General features: G+C 44.4%; 1 protein-coding gene across 5 annotated transcripts in view; it reads right to left on the minus strand.

Annotated features, from left to right (window-relative positions):
* glra1 (glycine receptor alpha 1) overlaps positions 1–26,160 on the minus strand; it is a 125,976-nt gene that overhangs the window by 26,225 nt on the left and 73,591 nt on the right. For all 5 annotated transcript variants that reach the window (XM_020706831.2, XM_023959406.1, XM_023959405.1 and 2 more), the window contains 4 exons: positions 19,673–19,896; positions 16,055–16,137; positions 15,345–15,482; positions 1,744–1,958 (listed from right to left, as the gene is read on the minus strand). In XM_020706831.2, coding sequence (XP_020562490.1) covers positions 1,744–1,958; positions 15,345–15,482; positions 16,055–16,137; positions 19,673–19,896 — 660 coding nt within the window. The remainder of the gene's footprint in view (positions 1–1,743; positions 1,959–15,344; positions 15,483–16,054; positions 16,138–19,672; positions 19,897–26,160) is intronic.

A 26,160-nucleotide genomic window follows, 5' to 3' on the forward strand; every position in this document is an offset into this window, starting at 1 on the left:
GATCGGCTGTTTAAACTGCAATTAAACTCTGACCTTCAATCTTCTCTGCCAACACTCTGTGTTTGTCAGGCTTCCTCACACTTGCTGTGAAAACATTCATCCCCAAACGCCTGTGAGTGCTCCTCCGCTCAGGACTGAAACTGTATTAAAGTCATTTTAAGCTCTGTTTTCACCACAGCGTTGATTTTCCTAGAATCAGGAACCTTCTAACCTCAGAAGCTTTCTAAATTTCTCCTCGGGGTTTTCTTTTCCATCCTTCTGATGCTCCATTTTTAAACGGATGTCTCGTTTCTTGTCAGATATAACTCAGAATGAAGCCCTAAAAACACATCTTTAGCATTTTTCAGAGCCTTTTTTCTGCTTTTACTTTTTAAACTGAAGAATGCTTTTATTTTGTAAAGCACTGTTAAACAATTCACTGTATTGTTCGACTTTTGTAAAGTTTAGGTTGATTTAGCAGAAACCAGTAAATGTCTGTGTTTATTTATTTGCTAGTTTGTTATTACTTAAATTCTTCTTTTAGCCTGATGTATCTGAGCTGCTTTTCTCGGACAGGATTCAGCTTTTTATACTTTGACATCAGAAATTATTAAAGCTCACATAGAAATATTTTTTTATGCTGTTTCTCTTCTTTTCTGTGTCCTTTAGTACCTGGAAGACTGGTGACTTTTGCGGCCTGAGTTTAATTATAGTGCAGATATATTTACGTTTCCTCTGTTTTCGATTTGAGTTTAGATCTCTGGATGTTTTTAATGACGTTTTTTGGCATCTATTGAACGTTTTCAGGATTGAAAATATAATAACATCCAAACATTCCTCTTCTCAACTGCAGTCCTGCAGCTTCTTAGCTAACGACGCTTTTGTTTCTGCATTTCTAGCAAAGTTTCTCCCCTTTATGTTTTCTTTTCTTCAACTATTTCAGAGAAGAGGAAAACATTTCTGTGTGTTTTCTCCTTTCTTATGGAGCTTCAGGTCTGCCTTAAGGAAGATGGACGTTTCTCAAAGACCATAAATACGTTTAAATGGTTTAAATTCATTCGGTTGCTGCTCTGCCGCTGATGTTTATTCTTTCAGTCGGGTCACAGTTATTGAGTTTTATTAGGTTGATGGTCGTTCATTGGTCAGGAGGAAGGAGTGAAGCGATGAAGTAAGAAGCGACACGAGCAGAAAGCCGTCATCTTCCTCCTGATATTCCTGGATGCACCTTCCTCCTCCTCCTGCGTCCTCGCCTCATCTCCGCCTCGCTGGCGTGATGCGGCGTGAGCGGAGAGCCATACGTGTTGGTGTGTGTCTGCGGGGCTGCTCGCGCTCACACGTGCGCACGGGTTTGTGTGCGAGCGCTACGCCCACCTAAGCTCAGCTGTGCTGTGTGATCATTACTGTGACAGCTGAGCTGCAGAGGAACCACGGTTCACTTGTTCAATTTTTAGAGCGCACGAAGCACCTAATGTCAACAAACGCACAGATGAGTGTGTGTCTGTGTGTGGATTATCCCTGGACATATTACACAAACCCCCGAGCTCACGCAAACCCCAACCTTTTCCTTTTTTTTACCTGTAAATCTTCTGCAGGAAAACATTTTTTTACTTTGAAAATCAAACTTTTATTTTTATTTATTTTTATTCTGCTGATGTTTTCTCCTCATCAGTCCACCTAACGTCTGCCGGACATTTAACTGAATTTACTTTCTGCTCTGCCCTCATCCCTCCTGTTTTCTGCATTTTCCTGATTTCACGTCCGCACCTTGGGCAGCGAGGCTCTGGAGCCGGAGCTCTGCGTGGTCATGGTCAGCACGGTGGTGATGCCCAGACCCACCCGGGCCGGCGCGGCGTCCATGTTGATCCAGAAGGAGACCCAGGATAGGATGACGATGAGCAGCGAGGGGATGTACATCTGGATCAGGTAGTAGCCCATCTGTCGCTCCAGGTGGAAGCGAGCCTCGATGCAGGTGAATTTACCTGAGGGGGGAGGGGATTCTGTTAGACGGACTTCTCCTCACTCGTCATTCAGCAGGATTTCACCATCAAGAGTACAGAGACACACTGTTCAAGTAAACGTACACATACAAAACTGCACCAAACGGGGTGTTTTACTGTTAGAAATGAGGTTATAACACCCAGTGGGCGTCTGCTGGTTTCCAGGAATTCTCTTGTTCTCTGACTGTTTGATTCTGGAGAGGTTCCTGTAGTTCTCACTCTGAGGGGGAGGATGAAGAACACAATGGACACACGTTTAAATTGTCCCAATGACTGTCCCCACTGGGGGGGGGTCAGGTCACGACAACCAGAGCAGCCCCTCCTCTGATAGCGGAGCCACTTTTTTCAGACTAATCGTGCGTTTTGTGGTACAAGCACCACATTTGGCATGAACCAGTGACGTGCGGCCAGGTGAGGCAAGTGAGGCAGGTGAGGCAGGTGAGGCAGGTGAGGCAGGTGAGGCAGGTGAGGCAGGTGAGGCTCGGCCAGTGTGATAAAATAGCAAAACTTATATAAGAAAGTGAGGAAGACTTTTCCAACAGATCATAGATCTTTTTGTGGAGAACGATCGGCGCATGGCCTCAAAAAGTAAAGCCAAACATGGTTTTCAATGTTTGTTTTAAAGAACACAAGAGTAAGTGGAAAAAATGTAAGCTTTCGGTGCCTCACCTGCCATCAAACTCACCGCACGCCACTGGCATAAATGTACGTTAGCATCACCTCTTTCAGAAAAGCACGTTAGCCACGAGAACAATGCAAGATTAAAGATTAAGATGAAACTCTCATTTGTTACAAAGAAATTCGATTTCTATTTGCTCCAGTCTCAACAAAATGAACTGTTCATGCACAAAATGCAGTCTTATGACTTGAAGGGTTCATACAGGTATAAATATTATATATATTTTTAAATCTTGTGGCAAACATGCTCTCCATAAACAGGGTTTCCATCACATTTGGTGCTTGTATCACAAAACGCTGGATTATTTGAGTGAGCGCCCCTGATCCGATCGGCAGACTCCCCCAGCCTCACATCAGCTGAGCGCTTAAGTGCTGACATAATTGTTTTTGTAGGATTACGCTGAGAGGTTCTCCAGTCTGCAGAACACAAGTCTGGAACTAATCCCATCATGCAGTGCTCTTCAGGGGGAAAAAAAACTCAAAGTTAATGACGGCGAAACGCCGCGTTCCATCAAATCACTGTCAGAAGGATCTCAAACTGTCATAGAAAATCCAAACGGCTGGACGTCACAGTTCAGAATGAAGTTTTGAAAAAACATATAGACTGTTTGTTTGGTTAGGCTCCTCCCCCATCTGAGAGTTAAACCTCAGCAGCAGGGCCGCCATTAAACCGCAGATCCTCCCACTTTTTCCTGTTCATGCAGCGGCTGCAGCTGTTTGATTCAAGATCATCAGAGGTTCATGAAGATTTATCCAATTTAACAAACAGAATCAATGACCAGCAATTGTCTGTTAAAAAGCGAGAATTGAAAACGAGATGTGACAAAGTATTCACCATAGAAACGCCACGTTTTGAATGATGAGGTCATGACTGATGGTTCCACCCCTGGACCAGATTCCCAGCTCAGGTGGAAGGAATCAAACCGTCGGGTTCTGATGGATCAACGCTCATCAGAACCCCCGCAGAACCCAAGAACAATGCTCTTCTGTGCTTTTAAACTTCATTACACCTTTTGTTTTGTTCGCTCATTTTGGGATAGCAGCAATTAACAGCAAACAAAAATAAGCCAAAACATGTTATTTAATTTTTTTGGTGGCAGAAAAACTAGAAAAGTTGAGAAGTTGAGTCCTCGGAGATGAATGAAGCCACTTGAATGAGCGGTGAAATGTTTCAAGGAAGAAGTTTTTAAGTCCAGTTGACTCAAAGACAACGTCCCCTGGATGAATGAGAACCTTCACAGATGTAATTTGACCCAACTTTAACTTTAATTCACAAAGTTCCTCTTGGTTGGACGGCAGGCAAGAAGACGATAAAAGTTATAGACCCACTCCAAAGGTTGTGGTGTTTTGGGAGTTTTTTACTTGTTCTTCTAGCATTTTTCTGAGGATGGAGGACATTTATAGAGAAAATAAGCTGAAAATTGCATTTCTGAGGATTTCTTGATTTGAATCGTTGTGAATCAGGAGCTGACGAAAAAAATGTTGTTTTCAAAAAGAAAAATCCTCAGGGCGGGGCCACATGCTCCCTGCTCCGCCCCTTTCTGATGCAGACAAACAGTTCCGTGAACGTCGTTGTTTTCCTGGTCTGAGCTGGAATATCGGGAGAAAGGGGAACAGTGCAAACAGATGTGTTCAAGCAGCAGAAGTGTAAACAGATGGATGACAGGAAGTGTGGGCGGGCTTACTCCACGTCAACAGTCCCGCCCACAACTCAGAGGTGAATTCCTGATGAACTCCCGGCAGTTTCTCTGCAGAAACTATGTCCTAGAAACCACACAGGTTTGGGGATTTGGGCTGAAAACAGTGTCGTCGTCATCAAAAGACCACCGGGAAGGCTTTAAATTAAACCAGAAGGCGATCAGAGTGAGACATCGTTGTTCACAAATATCCCGTTTATATTCACAGCTGAAGTGTAAATTCTATTGTAAGCAGCAAACAGTGTTTGAATCACTGCTACAGTGATGGACGCACAACGGCGAGCTGTTTGATGACATAAAGATGTTGCAGAGCTGAAGCAGTAGACCCCCCCCCCACTCCCCCAACTCTGTAATGTAATGAACTCACTGGGTCGTCTAATAAACTGCAGGACAGAAAACAAGATGGCCGACCGTCCATTTAATCAAATAGGAGCGGCGGAGGGCAGTCCATCAGTTTGACTTAACCCTTGAAAACTGGAGGAGAGACTGTGGAAAATGTCAGGAGGAGGAGGGGGGGGGGGGAGGGGAGGACTTCAGACTTGAGTTATAGCTGGGATCCACTTCAGAGCTTTTCAGCGCCGTCCATATTTCTACCTGATAAGAAGATTGCAACGATCGCGGGCGTGAGTTCCTGCAGTCGACGCTGCAAACACCAGCGGTTCAGAGCGTCTGAAGCTCCTCGACTCAAACAGAGGAGAACATCTCCTCACAGTCCGAACACAAGATAAAAGCTTTTCCGTCGTCTACGATTCAAACATTTTCCACCCAAAAACTTTAAAAAAGGAAACATTTCTTGTTCTGTTATATTGGATAGAAGACAAAAGTATTTTTCCTGGTAAAGTAAAGAGATTTTCCTGACGTTCTCTAAGTTAAATGTTCTATTTGGGTTTTCTCTGGTGCAGCTGCAGTGTGCCGACAGGACGGAAACCCATAAACCTTCCCATGTTTCAAATCTAAATCAAATGATCCACCAGTGGAAGTTTGTGCTGATTCCACCTCAGATCTCTGACTGATGATTCTGTGAGAGCGTAGTCTGAAGACAGAAGATGAGTTTCTGCTGGTGAAGAAAACCTTCCTTTAGTCAAACTGAATCCCTGAAGTTAATGCTTGTCAGAGTTGTTGTTCTCCCGTTTCTTCAGCTCGTTCATGCTCCGCCTTCGCGCTTCCGGTTTTCCCGATGTTTCTGTTTTTCCTGCGATCGCTGCAGCTCAGGATCTCAGGAACGAAACAAATTCTTAACAAGAATGATTGAATGAATGATTTAACGAACATTTACTGGAATCCACTAAAATGCTGTTTCATTTTTTGCAGGAACATCAGCGGGGTGTTTTTACAGCATTTGGCCTCCTCACTGGCAAAATGCATTTTATTCTCATATTCTTTTATCTTCCATATACATTTTTTAATTGTATTTAACACCTTACATGTTTATTTATCTGTTGTATGTTGCAATGAAATGGTGATGGCTTTGAATCTCATGATTCGAGTGGACCATAAAAGCCAAAGGAATTGGTATTTTAGTCCCTTCACCGTAAAGCATCACATTTACTGTTCGACTCTCTGATTGCTTCACACCTGCAATGATGTACAGCTATTCAGGGAACTACTTGTAAAACATGCTTAACCCCAATCTTAACACAGAAAAGGCAAAAAGAATCATTACAGGAAGTAAATACAGAGCCCCATCCGGACCGCTATGCAGTCATTTATAAATGCTAACATCTAGTGACCTGATTTCAAACTCAAGACATTACAATTCAATTTACAGGTTAAATTCAATAAAAGACAAAGTCCTTTTCACCTAAAAGGACATCAAATGTTTAGAAAGGTAAGAACAAAGGCGTTGGAAAGATGTCAGTATACGGACCTAACATGTGAAATCATCTGTACAAGAAAAAAGTACTATCCAGTTTAGTAAAAGTACTAAATCAACTGAAAAGTCTTATTAAAGGGGGGAGGCTCAGCAAATATTACCGTACTTTCACAACCATAGGGCGCACTTAAAAGTCGTAAACTTACGGTGCGGTGCGGCTAATGTGTTGTTGCGTGGCTTCGGTGAAGAGGACGTAGGAGAGGACAGCATGAGAACGGTAAGGAGGGAAGTGAGGACGTGAAAGAAGACACCCCCCGAATAGTACAAAGGTATGTAGGTTATTAACAATATTTGTTTTGGAAACCCTAAAAAATGCAGAGATGCTTGGGAAGCACAGTTTAAACTGCAGCTACGCGGAGGAACATGGGAATAGAGCAGAGAATTCAAGAGGGAGGAATCCACGCTTCACAAGTGGAGGAGGCTGGAAAACAAACTCCGATAATCAAGAAGATGCAGCTGGGTTTCCATGGAAACAAGGCGAGGTGGCCCGAGTTGGAAGAGCGACTGGAGCGATGGACTAACGACCAGAGAACATCTGGGAGAAGCGTCTCTACGGTCACCAATCAGCTGAATGCAGGAATACTAGCAGAGGAAATGAAAAGTGAACATTTTCATGGAGGTCCGTCTTCCCGGTGTGTGTTAACGTGTCCCCGCCCTAAAACCCGGTGAGCCTTTTGTTTGTGTTAAATACAGAAAAAGCTCCCATAAGGTAAATAAGATTAAATGAGTGTTTGTAGATAAATGTGTATGTATTTATGTTTATTTAAAATGTAGACTGACCTTTATATTTATGTAAAGATCATTTTCATTTTCTTTGATTTACTTTTACTGATGTCGTGAGACATCGGAGAATGTACGTTTTCTTCTTTCTGCTCTTTTTTATTTATTATTATTGTTATTATCATGACTTCATTTTGTTTTCTTATTAAATGAAACAAATGTGTCTCATAAAGATAATTTTATATGTTCTCTGTCACAAAACTGCACTTTAAGTTTCCTCAGCAGCCGTTTTCTGGATCAGAGTACAGTTAAATCTGCAGTCTTTAGCAGATTAACGCTGCCCCCCCTTTGTGTTTTTAGGGTCAAATGCAGGTAAAGTGGGATGAGCAGGACATGTGGTGGTGGTGGTTGGGGGTCTGGACCACGTTCTAGAGATGCTTTGACTGGAACTATCTGGTCCTTCAGCTGTTTGTTGATCATTGTCTAATCAACAAAAACATGTGATCTGACGAACAAAGACTCCCTGCAATGCAGCAGAAACTGTAATTAGTATTTCAAACAGGCCTTTTACTGTGTGGGGGGGCCGTGGGGGCAGGAAAAGAAATAAAAAGCGAAGGAGGGAAAAGCCCTCTATTTCTTGGAGTCACAATAGACTGCAGCTAATAAATCCGAGCGAAGCGACACCTTAATTCCCTCTTAATGCTTGATTGGGAAGCGGCGAGCTGAGCGCACGCCGGAGCGCGCACGCCAGCACACGCGCATGCGGTCACGTGCGCCAACGTGAAGCCACAGGGAGCGGCACGGCCGGAGAGTAATGGCCCAAGATGAGATGAGAATAAAGAAGCAAAAAGGAAAGAGGGAGAGTGGAAGCAAGGAGAGGAGGACGAGGGAGTAAATTGTCCTTGAAGAATGGATGTGAGGGAGGCCCAGGAGAAACGGAGGAGAGTAGGAGAACACAGGAGGGCAGCGGGGAGACACACGGCGCCGTGGCCCCCTTTCCAGCGTTTTCCTCTTTTTGTTCCTGCGTCTGCAGGACGATCGAGTCAGCAAAACTCCTGATGAACGTTCTACCTGCTGCCTCCTCCTAATGAGCCTCCTCCTCCTCCTCCTGCTGCTGCTGCTGTGACTCCTCCTACTTCAGCAGGAAGAAAGTTAGGGATCCTCCAACCCCCACTCTATTTTTTTTGTTTCTGTGCTTTTAGTATTTCAGTGTCAGTTTTTGTGTATTTTATTTCCTGTTGTGTCCTCCAAAAAACACATCCTCACCTGCAGACAGACCAGACGACAAAACAACACAATTCTGTCACAGGATGAATTCCCCTTTGTTAGAGGCGGATCTTCTTCACAACACAGAAAACATGCGATCCACACAGACATACAACATGCAATCCAATTCAATCAAATTCAATTCAATTTTTTTTGTATAGCCCAAAATCACAACAACAGTCGTCTCGATGGACTTCAAAGTAAAACATGAAATCAAAAGGATCACGAATAAAATGAGTTCAATAGGAAAATACTAAAATGAACTAACAAACTGACTAAGCTATACTGGCATCCCTGCCCTTAGACCCCCCTTCACGGTAAGGAAAAACTCCTAAAAAACCCACACAGACACACAACATGTGATCCACACAGACACACAACATGTGATCCACACAGACAAACATCATGTGATCCACACAGACACACAACATGTGATCCACACAGACAAACATCATGTGATCCACACAGACACACAACATGTGATCCACACAGACAAACATCATGTGATCCACACAGACACACATGATGTTATCCACACAGACACAAAACATGTGATCCACACAGACACACATGATGTGATCCACACAGACACACAACATGTGATCCACACAGACAAACATCATGTGATCCACACAGACACACAACATGTGATCCACACAGACAAACAGCATGTGATCCACACAGACACACAACATGTGATCCACACAGACAAACATCATGTGATCCACACAGACACACAACATGTGATCCACACAGACACACATCATGTGATCCACACAGACACACAACATGTGATCCACACAGACAAACATCATGTGATCCACACAGACAAACATCATGTGATCCACACAGACACACAACATGTGATCCACACAGACACACATGATGTTATCCACACAGACACACAACATGTGATCCACACAGACACACATGATGTGATCCACACAGACACACAACATGTTATCCACACAGACACACAACATGTGATCCACACAGACACACATGATGTGATCCACACAGACACACAACATGTGATCCACACAGGAAACATCATGTGATCCACACAGACACAAAACATGTGATCCACACAGACAAACATCATGTGATCCACACAGACACACAACATGTGATCCACACAGGAAACATCATGTGATCCACACAGACACACAACATGTGATCCACACAGACAAACATCATGTGATCCACACAGACAGATATCATGTGATCCACACATACAAACATCATGTGATCCACACAGACAAACATCATGTGATCCACACAGACACACAACATGTGATCCACATAGACACACAACATGTGATCCACACAGACACACAACATGTGATCCACACAGACAAACATCATGTGATCCACACAGACACACAATATGTGATCCACACAGACACACATGATGTTATCCACACAGACACACAACATGTGATCCACACAGACACACATGATGTGATCCACACAGACACACAACATGTGATCCACACAGACACACAACATGTGATCCACACAGACACACATGATGTGATCCACACAGACACACAACATGTGATCCACACAGACAAACATCATGTGATCCACACAGACACACAACATGTGATCCACACAGACAAACATCATGTGATCCACACAGACACACAACATGTGATCCACACAGACAAACATCATGTGATCCACACAGACACACAACATGTGATCCACACAGACACACAACATGTGATCCAGACAGACACACAACATGTGATCCACACAGACACACATGTGATCCACACAGACAAGTATCATGTGATCCACACAGACACACAACATGTGATCCACACAACATGTGATCCACACAGAAAAACATCATGTGATCCACACAGACACACAACATGTGATCCACACAGACACACATGATGTGATCCACACAGACACACAACATGTGATCCACACAGACAAACATCATGTGATCCACACAGACACACATCATGTTATCCACACAGACAAACATCATGTGATCCACACAGACACACAACATGTGATCCACACAGACAAACATCATGTGATCCACACAGACACACAACATGTGATCCACACAGACAAACATCATGTGATCCACACAGACAAACATCATGTGATCCACACAGACAAACATCATGTGATCCACACAGACACACAACATGTGATCCACACAGACAAACATCATGTGATCCACACAGACACACATCATGTGATCCACACAGACAAACATCATGTGATCCACACAGACACACAACATGTGATCCACACAGACAAACATCATGTGATCCACACAGACACACAACATGTGATCCACACAGACAAACATCATGTGATCCACACAGACACACAACATGTGATCCACACAGACAAACATCATGTGATCCACACAGACACACAACATGTGATCCACACAGACACACAACATGTGATCCAGACAGACACACAACATGTGATCCACACAGACACACATGTGATCCACACAGACAAGTATCATGTGATCCACACAGACACACAACATGTGATCCACACAACATGTGATCCACACAGAAAAACATCATGTGATCCACACAGACACACAACATGTGATCCACACAGACACACATGATGTGATCCACACAGACACACAACATGTGATCCACACAGACAAACATCATGTGATCCACACAGACACACATCATGTGATCCACACAGACAAACATCATGTGATCCACACAGACACACAACATGTGATCCACACAGACAAACATCATGTGATCCACACAGACACACAACATGTGATCCACACAGACAAACATCATGTGATCCACACAGACAAACATCATGTGATCCACACAGACACACAACATGTGATCCACACAGACACACCACATGTGATCCACACAGACAAACATCATGTGATCCACACAGACACACAACATGTGATCCACACAGACACACAACATGTGATCCAGACAGACACACAACATGTGATCCACACAGACACACAACATGTGATCCACACAGACAAGTATCATGTGATCCACACAGACACACAACATGTGATCCACACAACATGTGATCCACACAGACAAACATCATGTGATCCACACAGACACACATGATGTTATCCACACAGACACACAACATGTGATCCACACAGACACACATGATGTGATCCACACAGACACACAACATGTGATCCACACAGACAAACATCATGTGATCCACACAGACACACATCATGTGATCCACACAGACAAACATCATGTGATCCACACAGACACACAACATGTGATCCACACAGACAAACATCATGTGATCCACACAGACACACATGATGTTATCCACACAGACACACAACATGTGATCCACACAGACACACATGATGTGATCCACACAGACACACAACATGTGATCCACACAGACAAACATCATGTGATCCACACAGACAAACATCATGTGATCCACACAGACAAACATCATGTGATCCACACAGACAAACATCATGTGATCCACACAGACACACAACATGTGATCCACACAGACAAACATCATGTGATCCAAACAGACACACAACATGTGATCCACATAGACACACATGATGTGATCCACACAGACACACAACATGTGATCCACACAGACAAACATCATGTGATCCACACAGACACACAATATGTGATCCACACAGACACACATGATGTTATCCACACAGACACACAACATGTGATCCACACAGACACACATGATGTGATCCACACAGACACACAACATGTTATCCACACAGACACACAACATGTGATCCAAACAGACACACATGATGTGATCCACACAGACACACAACATGTGATCCACACAGGAAACATCATGTGATCCACACAGACACACAACATGTGATCCACACAGACAAACATCATGTGATCCACACAGACACACAACATGTGATCCACACAGACACACAACATGTGATCCACATAGACACACATGATGTGATCCACACAGACACACAACATGTGATCCACACAGACAAACATCATGTGATCCACACAGACACACAATATGTGATCCACACAGACACACATGATGTTATCCACACAGACACACAACATGTGATCCACACAGACACACATGATGTGATCCACACAGACACACAACATGTGATCCACACAGACACACAACATGTGATCCACACAGACACACATGATGTGATCCACACAGACACACAACATGTGATCCACACAGACAAACATCATGTGATCCACACAGACACACAACATGTGATCCACACAGACAAACATCATGTGATCCACACAGACACACATGATGTTATCCACACAGACACACAACATGTGATCCACACAGACACACATGATGTGATCCACACAGACACACAACATGTGATCCACACAGACAAACATCATGTGATCCACACAGACAAACATCATGTGATCCACACAGACAAACATCATGTGATCCACACAGACAAACATCATGTGATCCACACAGACACACAACATGTGATCCACACAGACAAACATCATGTGATCCACACAGACACACAACATGTGATCCACATAGACACACATGATGTGATCCACACAGACACACAACATGTGATCCACACAGACAAACATCATGTGATCCACACAGACAAACATCATGTGATCCACACAGACACACAACATGTGATCCACACAGACACACAACATGTGATCCACATAGACACACATGATGTGATCCACACAGACACACAACATGTGATCCACACAGACAAACATCATGTGATCCACACAGACACACAACATGTGATCCACACAGACAAACATCATGTGATCCACACAGACAAACATCATGTGATCCACACAGACAAACATCATGTGATCCACACAGACACACAACATGTGATCCACACAGACAAACATCATGTGATCCACACAGACACACAACATGTGATCCACACAGACAAACATCATGTGATCCACACAGACAAACATCATGTGATCCACACAGACACACAACATGTGATCCACACAGACACACAACATGCGATCCACACACACGTATCATGCGATCCACACACACGTATCATGTGATCCACACAGACAAACATCATGTGATCCACACTGACACATAACATTTGATCCACACAGACACGCATCATGTGATCCACACAGTGACTTAAACAGCTAAGAAAGTTCAGTGTGTGATGACGCAGCAAGAATCTTCAGGAAGAACGGAGCAACAGAGCTGAAGAGCTTCTGCTGAAACTTTATAAAACCCACTCCCATAAAAATGGTCTTTTTGGTGCTTTTAATGTGTTTTTGTTGCATTTTTTTGATACTGGACGACATTTATTTAGAAACCCACATGACATTGTGGTTTCTTCCAATGTAAAGTATTTCCTAATAATCTTTTTACTGAAATCGTTGTGATTAAGAGCCGATGAAAAACTGCTGTTTGAAAAGGATCGTATTTGTGATGCAGAAAATACGCTGGGCGGGGCCACAAGCTCTTTGCTCCGCCCCATGCTGATGTACGGCGGGAGAGGGTGTAAACAAATGGATGATGGGAAGTGTGGGTGGGCTTAGTCCACACCAACAACTCAGAGGGGAATTCCTAATGCCGCTCTGCAGAAACTATGTCCTAGAAATCGACACAGGTTTTCAGATTTTGTCTACAACACAAAATAGATCAGAAGACGATGAACCAGAAATCAAACAGAGGTAAAAAACCAAACAAACAGGTGTGCTGAGGATAATCAGCTCATGTGACTGAAGAGATTTACAGGTGTGTGTGTCTTTGTGTGTTTTTGGAGTGTGTGAAGAGCAGATTAGTTCTCATTCCGAGGCATCAGTCAGGAAGAAGCTGACACCTGCTGTCACCTCTCTGGAGATGAACGACCCGCCTTCAGACGGAGAGCCTTGACACGACTCCACATCCCACACACACAAAGACACACAAACACACAAAGACACACACACTTTGAGATTCCATTACCCCGTTTTCATCTGGAGACTTTTGGGTTGTGTCTGAATTTCTTCCCTACTCTCCTCATTTTCTAGGGCTGTTCCAAAATCCAGGGCCCTGGAAATTTCCCAGAAGTCTCTGGAAAAACCAGTGTGCATAGATGCTCACTAGATCGGTGACTATAGACCACATACATTGTGAACAATTTTTGCCCAAAAAATGTATCTAAATGTATTTTTTAAATAAACCATCAACGTTTTTATCTAATCGTCGCAAAACGCTCATATCAATTAGATTTGAACTAAATCAATGAAGTCATAAATCCCGTCAAAAAGAAATACAAATGAAAAGTTATTCGGACATAGAGCCGCACTATGTAGTATTTCAGTAGTTAGGGTGGGAATTCAGATACAGCCTTTGTGGTTTTGTCATCTTTGGTTCTTCACTTCAGTGAAACCTGATTTGTTTCCTGCGTTCTGATTGGTTGCTGTCTTGTCTTCCTCCTTCAGCAGATCTTCACCGGATGACCTGCTCACTCATCTGGATCCTCACACAGCTTTTATCCAGACGTTTCTCCAGTCAGACCGCAGCGAACTTAAGATTCATCGTGAACTTAAGAAATGGGATCAAATGTGGAGAACCTGAACATCCATGGGGAGCAGAAGCTAAAGATCTTCACCGCTGTCTTTTAAATATTCCAAATATGCATCCGTACATTTTGTCCCGCTCTTACGGTGGCGGGTCACGGGCGGTTGGGACTTTTCTCCCCCTCCCAGCTGAGAGACGTAGTCTCCCCAGCAGGTCTCCGTCTTCCCCAGGTTCTCCACCAGGGGGCACCTTCCATATATTTTAACTGAATAAAACTGAGGGAAAATGGTCTTTTCAGGGAACGGAGGAATGAAGGGGTGAGATATGACAGACTTCTCTGTGAAGGAGGGAAGATTCTAACACCAAGCTGTGAACATGGAGGAGAAAAATCAGTGATTGATGGAAGCAGAGAGAGAAAATGCTCAGAACCTCTGCAAGCCACTCAGGAGTTTTACGTTTTCCTGCCGGCGGGGTCCGACCCGCCAAACAGGAGATCAGGATGAAGCTCAAATAGGAGTAGACTCCAAACTAAAACGTGTCTGCGACCCTACAAAGAGCTGTGAGAGCCGCTGACTCCTCCCCCTCGGTCCTCACCTGTGTTGTAGTGCTTGGTGCAGTAGCGCAGGTCCTTCTCCTCCTTCAGGATGAACTGAGGCAGCGTCAGGCCGTCCGCCACCTGCACGGCGCCCTTCTCGTCCCACTCGAAGATGAGGTCGTTCATGGTGTAGCCGACTGCAGGGGGGAGCAGCAGGTTAGAGCGACTGCAGCAGAGCGAGTCCTTTCAGGTGCAGATGGTTTTCAGGTTGCTGCTCTCCGTTGTTGTTGGGGTTAAAAAGCCGTAAAAACATCATAAATCTTCTCACTCTCTGCTCTCAGTGTTCCCTTTGCTCGTGGAGGGAAATGAAATCACACCAAGTAGAACGTTTGCAACAACTTGTGATCGTTTCTGCGTCATTTCTTTCTCTTAATTTAGCAAAAATGAATCGGTTCTGATTCATTTATTTAAAAAAAAAGAATCACTGTTATTCTGTCTAACAGGATGTGAGCTGGTTCCTGACAGCATCACAAACAAAGTTATTGATCAGGAAGTTCCTTCTGTACAATTTCTGTTTGACTTCCTGTTTGATGCTGCTTTCACAACAAAAGCATCAGTTCACCAGGTGACCACTAGGCGGTTTTTAAACACAAACAAAGCTGGCTTTGATTTGACACCAAACCGTTTAGTAACAGAGGGGTGGGAAGAGGCAGATCTGCAGCGGGGGTGGGTTGGAGTGTGTGTGTTTGGTTTTTGTGTGGTTACTCACAGCTCTCCAGCTGCATGATGCAGGTCTGCACATCCATGGGGAAGTTCTTCAGATCCATGGGGCAGGCCAGGATCAGAGTGATTCTGCAAACCAGCAGGAAAACAAACATTGGTGTCAGTCTCCCAACGGCCTGTTAGTCATTTCATGGACACACGTGGTGTTGCTACACGATGGTGGCAAAGCAGACGTCACGCCGTAACCTTCTCTGTCGGAGGGGGTCGTGTGGTCAGATCTTCCATCTTCACCACACAAGAGGTCTGAGGATGAAGAGCGGGCTGCTGAGGACCGCAGAAGCTGGTCTTCACAGCCCTCAGCAGACTCCAGATGGATGAAGCTGATTTGACCTGAGGACCCCTCCCACCCCAGAGGGACCCCTCCACGTCCGGTCTGTTGAACCTCATGCAGTTTACTGGGCCTGGACCGGCTTCCAAACTCCTGACAGGAAGCTCAACGTCAAGAAGTTCAGAAACCAAAGTACCTGACAGATTTCTCAGACTTGGACAACTTTTATGTTTATTTACATCTAAATGTACGTTTTCTATTAGATAAGCCCCCCCCCCCTCCCCCCCCAATGTCTTTAAACTGGAAGTACAAAATCCCATAGACTTGGAGAAATAAACAGCTGTTACTCAGTCGCTCTATTGTTCAGAAGAACCGTTTTTAGATCTGTCGCTTTTTTTTAACATCTTCTTGAGAATCCTCATTTTTTTAGGATATTTTTTTCTGTCAATCAGATGCCTCAATAAAAGTAGGCGGAGCCTTCTAGCCCCCATGTCCATCATTCCAACATTTGACGAATTTAGTGTATCCGGCTTTCAAGTATAGAAGGGGTGTGGCCTCCCAACAAGCTTACTCCTGATTGGTGAGAGTGGTTACCATAGAAACTCAGATCGCTGCCTACAGACGCCATCGGGATCTAACGCGGCAGAAAGCCAGAATAAACCAGTTTCTGTGGATGACGTCACTCTCAGTCCGGTTCTCACATACGGTCCGTGGTCAGAAGCAGCCGCCGCGTCGGCGCGTCTTTTTAAACGTGAGCTGAGGAAGTGGCGGCGGGCGTCTGCAGAACGACCTTCTGCGGGGGAGCAAGAGGGGACAAAGGCGAGGAACGGCTGGACGAAGCCGACAGCCAATTGGATCCGGAGGACCGGGGGGGTTGAGGTTTGCTGAAGATCCTTCGGTGGGCGGATGCAGCTTCAGCAAGTGGGGGGGTGGGCTTTTAAGGTGGAAAATCATTTCATGCTTTCCAGTGTGGAAAATGCAGGTTAACCTGCAGCTGATTTGGGGGGGGTTGTCAATAAAACGTCCAGATTCACACTTTTTTATCTCCACATGATCTGCAGAGGATCCACAATTCTAATAATCCTCCCTCGTGAAGGAACGGCCCGGTCCGAAAACGTTTACTCCTCCAGGAGGATTTCCTGCCGATAAACAAACACAGTAAACAGCATTTACCCCCCCCCACGCCGCCTTTTCTCCTGGACGCTTTAATATCCGAGCCTCTGAGATCAGACTGATCAACAGCAGGTTCATTCTGATGCTGTCAGGGTAAAAAATGAGAGCAGCAGGATCGTCTCCGCTCCTCCTGCCGGACACGGAGGCCGATAACGGATCCGAGTCGCCGCTGGAATACTAACAGGGTAGAGTGGGCTATCACGCCGCGGCGAGGAGGGAGAGGAGCGTGGTCCGGACGGCCACAGGAAATCAGAAGAAACCATGAACTGTGATGCAATAAGAGAAGTGGAGTGCAGGAAATAAGTCTGTCACAGATGGACGACAACGTTTCAGAGCGACCTCCACACTCGGGACCAAAACCAATTTCCTGCCACTTTTGTGGGAATTATTGGCGTTCTGAGCTTCCTGCAGGGTTAGAGTTCCCTTTGAGTCCCACAATGGCACAATAGCAGCTTGAAAAGCCTAAATTCATGCTAAATACTTCAGATCACCAAAGAACTACGAATAACGCAGTTTTTCTGTATAATTCAGTCCCAACGAAACTGAAGGACCAGATTCTTCATTTTCATTCATTCATCTTCTTCTACCGTTTTGTCCCTTTCGGGGTCACGGGGCTGCTGGAGCCTATCCCGGCCACCTACGGCCACAGGCAGGGGACACCATGGACAGGTCGCCCGTCTGTCGCAGGGCCACAATCACACACCCACTCATTCTCACGCTCACAGCTATGGACAATTTGGAGTCACAAATTGACCTATGAAGCATGTTTTTGGACGCTGGGAATTTCCCAAAAAGATTTCCATGAATGAAACGAAAATACAGATGTCAGGGATAACCAAAGAAAGTTTTGAAATTATTATGGGATGCCCACAGGACCTAAGGCCTTGGTGGTCATTTGGTGGTCAAATGTGATCGTTTCACTTTTTAAAATGGAAAAGAAAGCTTTTGCTGGAGCGATCTTCATGGAATTTCACACACGCAACACGCCTGACGTCTTTTTGACCAGTGATCATGGGGAGAGCCCCCCCCCCAAAAAAATTCCCTTTACTACCTTCTATAAATGTAAACTCCTTTGGATTTCCTCTTAACTGTTAGAGTATCATCAGGAAGCTACTTGGGAAAAATGTCGGATTTCGATTTTTAACGCTGTTAGCATGGCGAGCTCACAAAGGTGGCGTTCCCCTGTTGCTCGCTCATTTTAACCAGAATATTTTAAAATGATATAACATACGATATGACCATGTTGAGAATAAGGGCGGTGGTTAATTTAATTCAATTCCATTTTATTTGTACAGCCCAAATGAAACAGGCGTCTCAATGGGCTTTGTACCAAAAGAAAAAAAACTGCTGCCACAGAAATGTAAAAATGTAATTTTGCCAAATTCTTCTAAAAGTTTCTTGGATCTGTTCGTGGCTCAGCCAGTGAGGGAAGCTCAAACGGGGGCGGCGGGGTCTGGGTGGGTACCACCTGTGGGCTACACAACGCCGCTCGCGGTTTCAATTTTATCATTCTGACAGCTTTAACATTTCAGTTTTAGCACAATTCTCTATTTATGTAAAAAAAATCCAATCAGCAGCTGCTTCTTCTGGACTGTTGTCATGGTAACAGAGTGATGGAGCAGCTGAAAGGCTTCGTTATTTACAAAAACACGTGTGTACATGACTTTGAAGAAAGAGTATCATGGACATGACCTCTGACCTCTGAGTCTGAAGTCGGACCTGATTCTAATCGGGGTTCAAGACAAAAAAAAAATCCTGCTCCTCATCTGAAGTAATGAAAAAATGGCATCAAACAAACAAGCCTCCAGCTGCTTGAAGAGCGCCACCTTCAGTCAGATGTGTTGATTGAAGGCGCCGCCTTCTGTTCAGGAAGACTTCACGCACCTCTTCCGTCCTAATCTACAGACCCTCAAGTGATATTGATAGCAATCCAAGTCGTTCTTTCTCTGGGATTACTGTCAATCCAGACTAACTCACATCCGTGTTTATTCCTGAGCGCCCAGCCCACTGGTTGCCATGGAAACGGAAAAGTGGCCTGAACTCAAAGACGACAGAACTTCCCAGATGTTTTCCAGGCCCAGACCTTCAAAAAATCTCCATTCCAGTGAGATCGGTGAAACAGCCGATCTGAGCTCTGGACCTGGGACCGGGCTTTCTGCTTACCGTATGCTGTACAGCACGTTGCCATTTTTGGAGATGCGCAGCAGCTTGTTGTCCGTGGTGACCTCGTGGAAGTTGGCGCCCTTCTCATTAGCAAAGAACAGATCCGGCTTCCAGATGGAGTCCAACATGGACGGGTCCAGATCCAGCGAGTCGTCGGGATACTCGCTGTAGGCCAGGCGGGGGTCGTTCCACTGCTGCCTCAGGAAGATGTTCACTCTGTAGTCCTGCAGGAAGACAGGATGGGAGGGCGGGAAACTTCAGAGCGGGAAACTGAACCAAAGCAACATTTTAGCATCTGCAACTAAGGAAGAAAAGCAGCAATCTTTGCCTCGATGGAGCCAAACGTAAGTGTCGGTTTTTCTAACCTAGAGAAGTTGGAGGAATCACTGCAGATCAGGACCAAAGTCATCTGGAAAACTTGTCTTCTGGACTCAATGTTCAATGCTTTACACAAAATAAACCTCATTTAAAACATTTCAAAAGTTTAGGGAGAAAAACTAGCCCAAATGCACAAAGTGGGTCACGGTGTCCCGCAGAGCTCTGTGTTGGTTCCTATACTTTAACCTCTCTGTTTCCAGCAAAAATCATTTGAAATAAAAATCTTCTCTTATGATTGTCTGCGTAATTTATGTATTCAGACGCATAAAAAACATGAGATGGCGCCTTAACTCTGCAGCTTTTCTTTATTAATCAGGTTAGAGTTTCATCCACTGGTGGTTGAACTGATGAAAAACTGCAGCTTTGTTGGTAAAGACGTTTGGGTTTTATCGTCTAACTGCAGGTTTGATGCTTTTTGGAAACACTTTTACCTTTGGCACATCTACTCAGAAGCTACAACGGGCTAAGTCTCACCTGTATGGGATATCTGACAGACCTTTGATTTCTTTGCTTTCAAAATGCTAAACTTGTCAAACTTTGTACGGAAGTCCAAGAGCTTTCTTAACTTCTTCCACCATTCAGTGTGACGTCGTGGATAAAAGCATCTCCAACAGAAATGTGGGCAAAGACGCAGTTCAAAGGAAGATAAATGGCAAAGAAAAGTGGATAGAAATCTACGGGATGTAGAACACGTCAACACAAAGAAGCTGCTCTTATCAGAAAATGGGAACGACATGGGAAAGCTGGTCACGGGTCATCGCACTGCTGATTCAGCCACAGAGTAGTGATGGACGGGACCTCGTGTCTAGATGAGCAGGTGGTTATGGGTCTTCATCTGTACATCATCTTCTCTTTAGAAACGTTTTACCACGGAGGGGAGTTTCAGCCCGGTGCTTCATGAGTGATCTTTTCTGCCTCTGCCGCTCTTTTCTGATTTGAAAGTTCAGGACTTTTGGAATCAGAGGTTTTCTTGAATGGATGCACTTCTTTGGTGGAAAGACAGGAGGCGCCGTGGAGGGATTGAGATGCAGAACTGACTGAAGAGTTTCACCAGAAAAATGATTTGATGCTGAATTTGAACCTTTTAAGTTCAACTTGTCAAACTCAATAAAACAAAATAATGACATGTTTTATCCCTTATAATCCTTCATTTAACAAAGATCACGCTAAAAAACAGACAAATTGGTGTGTTTTTCAACCTTAGGTCAAACTTCATCATCCATCCTGTTTTCTTTTTTCAGAGAGTCAACAGTGAGCTAGGAAGTAAAAGCACACCCTTTGGAGGATTTACAGTCTGACTTAAGGGAGAGGATTCTGGGTAAATTCCCAATTGAACCTAAAAATATGGGGGTTAGTTTCTTGGATGTGTTCATGGTCAAAGGTAAATGGCCCTTTTCATTACCCATCCTCTGCCGTGTCTCACTGTTAAAAATTTGTGTCTGTTAAAATGTTTGGAAAAAAAGTAAAAAAAAGAAACCAAATCATGTTTGTTTTCCTGGCTGCTAATCAATGTTTCAGAAAAATCTGCAGATGAAATCCAGCTACAGGGGGGAGGAACTAATCCAGAAGGAGAACATAAAAAAACAAACCAAACAAAAGCTAAATATTTAATAAAAACAGTAATTTATTTTGAAAAGCTGAGGAGCAAACATCCAACAAAAATAAGAAATAAAGATGATTTTTACACATTTGTCCTTCAACTTTAAATCAATTCTACCCCAAGTAGAAGACTAGTAGAAGAATGTCTACTAGAACTTAGCTACAGATGTCTACTGGACATCTACAATGTCTACAGATTTTTGGATGTCATTGTCCTTTAGCATTCTGGATCTTGTTTGCATCTTAACAAAAACTCTCTTAAAAGTTTGAAAAATGGACTGTAAAGCAAACAAAACCATTATTAATGCACTTTCTAAACAATTCTTTATGTTATTTAATTATCCTATGTAATCAACCCTGGCCTACTCGAGAAAAAGGGCGGATTATAACGTGCAAGGCATGATGGGACCGATTGACTGAGGTAAGGTTGTCTGCTAGAAATCTAAACAGAGCTGTGCAACAGAGCTTTCTGAATGGATGCTAGTTGAATGTATAATGCAGATGTATAGCTGTAAAGATGGAAATAGCCATGATTCAGATTTCTAATCGATGTGTTTGTGCCCTGTGGGTATCAGCTGATTGCCCCCTAAATATCTTTCAAATGAATCGTAAATACGTCTGAGGCCCTTTTGTGGTGAAATGAAAAGTGCGTGCAGGTTTTAACCAGGTTAAGCGGTTCTTGATGCTACAGACGGTGTTTCCCAACTTAAGCTGAGTTGACACTAGAATGTCTCATAAATCCGGGTTCGCCGTCTTCCTCTGCTAAAAAGCGCCGTCCGCCATCCGTTCTGGTTTAGGTTTTAAGGCAGAAGCAGCATTTTCAGCGTGGGGTTGGCATTTACCTCGCTCCCATATCTCCCTAATTGTCAATTATTTTGAGAATATGGAGCCCGGCTGCTTCAGCTGGGCTGCCGCCATCATTAGGCTTTGCAGGGTGGGGCGTGAGCGCCGGCAGCCCCAGCAGGTGGCATTTGCAGCAGCAGCAGCAGCAGCAGCAGCCAGGCTCAGAGGCGTGTGGAAGCGTAGCCTGAGCGAGCCCCGTCCTCGGTTTATCACTGTTTATTACACTAAACATCTCACACGAGACAAATGAGCTCGACCTTCTGGGAACGTGACGCCTTTTTCTTCTGCTTGAGATTGTGACAAATGGGCCGAAATGCTGCAGAGACGAGGAGTGTGTGCTGACGCGGAGACGGAACGGGGGAGTTCGTGCCGCCGTCATCAGTCACCAACACGCCTGCAGTTTGATATGAGCGGGGAAAGGGCAGGAGCTAGCCAGAACCGGCTCTGTTTGGACTTCCTCCAAACAACGGTAATTATGTTTTCAGCCGACACGAACGCTCTCACTCCCACAGGAGGCCAGAGCCCACATGGAGCCTTCCATTCATCTCTTAATTAATGTTGAAGTGCGTTTACGGTAAACACAAATAAATATTCAGTTCACAAAGATGATTTGAATGAGTGTAGAAAAGGCTAAATTCAGCTGTGATGCATTTACTGACTCCAGGACTAAACCACATATCTGACCTCACCAAGACTAGGCTGTGATTTAAGCACAAAAGAGAGAGAAAAAAAGAATAAATGAATAAATGCATTCAAGAAACTGAATTGTGTTTTTCCAAAGGTGTCTATTTGCCAAAAAAAAAAAAAACAACAATTTTCTGGGAAAGTTCTGTTTTTTGCAAAACAATGAAAAAGATGAAAAAACAGTCAGAAATGAAATTGGCCAAAAATAAATAAATCCACAAACAAAACCAAAACACGTGTCATCAATGTCCAAAGCTCATTTTGAAATTATTGTGGGATGGCCACAGGACCTATTTTGTGGGAAAGGTTAAAATTGGAAGATTTTCACCTCTCCGGCTTCTCCCTACCTCTCTAAGTGTAGGGGTATTTGGAGCTGTGGTGGTGTCCAAAAGCGTGTGTTTTTAAGGAGTATTGGCGCAGAAAAGAAACCTTTATCTTCACATGGCGGTGCTCTGAAGCACAGAGGTTTACTTTTAAATGACTTGTTGCTTCTGCATGACTCTTAAAAATGATCAAACCGATGTCGTCCTGTGTTTTCCGAGCGCTGGCGGCTACGCGCTGGAGGCTATGCGCTGGCAGCTACGCGCTGGCGGCTACGCGCTGGCGTAGTAACTATTCATGACATCATCGAGGGGTGGTGTCGACCAAATTTCAAGAAAGGAATTTTCCATATCTCCCCGCTTGGAGGGCTAAATGTAGGGGAAGAATTTGGATTTGCCCCAAGTCTACGTTCATAACTGACGTTTTGTTGACCTTTGACCTTTTGGCCGCCATATTGAATTAATATAGACCTTTTTTTACCGGCTACAAATTTAAACTCCTATGCCTTCTTACCCATGGAGCATCACTAGGAAGGTAGTTGTGAAAAAATGTTGTGGATTTCAAACGCCGTTAGCGTGGTGGGCTCGCTAAGCAGCGCTCTGCTTTTGTTTGCGCATTTATGACCAGAATTTTGTAAAATTTAATCGTCAAGCTTAAAAAAACAAGATCACAAGATATGAACATATTAGGAAAGTGGGTGTGGTTAGTTAAAATAACCTTTGTTGCCAAGGAAATCTAAAAATGTACTTTTACCAATTTTTCTACAAAATGACGTAAACCTGTCCGTCGTCCCCAGGCGACCAAAACACAAAACGGTTGCTATGGAGATAAAACCAACAGAAAAGGGTTTTTTCCCATGAATTCCTCACATGCAGCTCGGACCAGGCTGGCAGGGCAGATGGGCGGGTCGGGGGGGTTTAATAAAGCAATATGCATCAATAAACCTTTTTTAAAAAAATAAATGCTTCACTTGAAAATGTTCCAAAAGCTGAATTATCCACTTCATAATCACAAAACGATCAAGAAAAGCCACAAAACAAAAATGAGGAATTTAAAACTGAAAAGCAGAGATGAAGTAACAGGCTGAACATGAATGAAACACTATCAGGCATACTGATGGTTCAGTGAACGTTCTCCGTGTTGCAGTGTTCCTGAAAACACACTGTTTGTGTTACAGAGGTCGGTACGACAAACCAGCATTAGGGAGGAAACGAACGTCTCCCTGCTGCGGTTTGATGACGTCCTGCAGGGAATCGTGTCCGTTTAATATTGAGCAGCAGCGCCGAGTGGCTGCAGGAAAAGCGCCGTTGCCTCTGACGCAGCTCTGCATCCATCGCCTCCACCTCAGGAGGAAGGCTGGAGGCATCATCTGCCTCCGACACGCCGCTACACAACCATTAGCAAAGAGAGCGCCGTACTTACACAACGCCACGCTCATTCCAGCCTGTGCTACACCCAGACACTAAAGCACGCATGAAGGAATGCAATCGTCCTCTTCCTCGTCTTCATCAGCTTGCTGTGACACGAACAACAATAATGTGAGGAGAAGCGGCAGCGGGTTCTCATCCCACGCCTGTCATGACTTCCTGACGGGATTCAGCTCAGGTAGAGGGAGGAGGCGATGGCGACTCGCTCACCTTCACCTCCTCACGCACGTCCTCCATGAGACGCATGGACGGGTCCACAGGGACCCGGCTGACCTGAAGCCACGCTTCAGACAGGAACGACATTTTCCTCTAAAGGAATCCTTCACATCATGACAACATCTCATCAAAATGTTTACATTTATTGTTTACGTACACAAAAAAGCAAAGAGTTGAAGAAGCTTCAGATGTTTTCTGAATTACAAAGAAACAGATACTTTTATTTGATTCAAAGTCCCCCTCTGAGGACTATCATGTTTGTGGAGTTTTTGACATGTGCTTGTGGCATTTTGGTTATGAAAGAGAACAAATGTACTAAAAAGAATTGTTTCATTTTTGCATTTCTGAGTATTTCTCCTTTTAAATTGCTGTCAATCAAACTGTTGCGGTTTAAATGAATGAGCTGTGGTGATGTCGCAACGGCGCAGGAAGCTCCCAGATCCGCCCCGTTCAGCGTGACCTTAACCCTTAAATCAGCTCATGTGCAGCAGAAGACACGAGGGGGCATTGCTGCACTGTTGCCCGCATATATTTTTTAAGGGGGTCCACGGCTGGATTTGGTCGTACTTAAAGTTATTGTCCCAAAGGTTTTCTCCACATTTGTGTTCTCGCTTTGACCGAGTTTGAAGGTTTTCTGTCCCGCATTAACCAGAGAGGGTACAAATAAAAACAGGAATAAAATCAGGGGATCTTTTCTATTATTGCCTCCATGAAAATAAGAAAAATATCATAAAGTTCTGGAGGCCCGATCAGGCTCGCCTCCCATAGTGATCGGGATCGCTCCATCGGAGACCGACTGTCCAGGGTGAACCCGCCTCCACCCAACAGTACCCGTCCCAAGCAATGTGGTTCAGACGGGTACCAAACTGGGCTCAAATCGTGCTGCTGCCAGACCTTTGCTTGTCGCTCAAATCTCGCCGGTAGTGTCTGCCGCTCGAATCGCGTTTGCCGCTGAACCATAACCCGTGATCCTAACCTAACCCTTCCTCTGGCTCCATGCAGCCAAGAAAAAAGTTCCTT

This window comes from Oryzias latipes, chromosome 10 (assembly GCF_002234675.1).
Source record: "Oryzias latipes chromosome 10, ASM223467v1".
Taxonomy (NCBI): Eukaryota; Metazoa; Chordata; class Actinopteri; order Beloniformes; family Adrianichthyidae; genus Oryzias; species Oryzias latipes.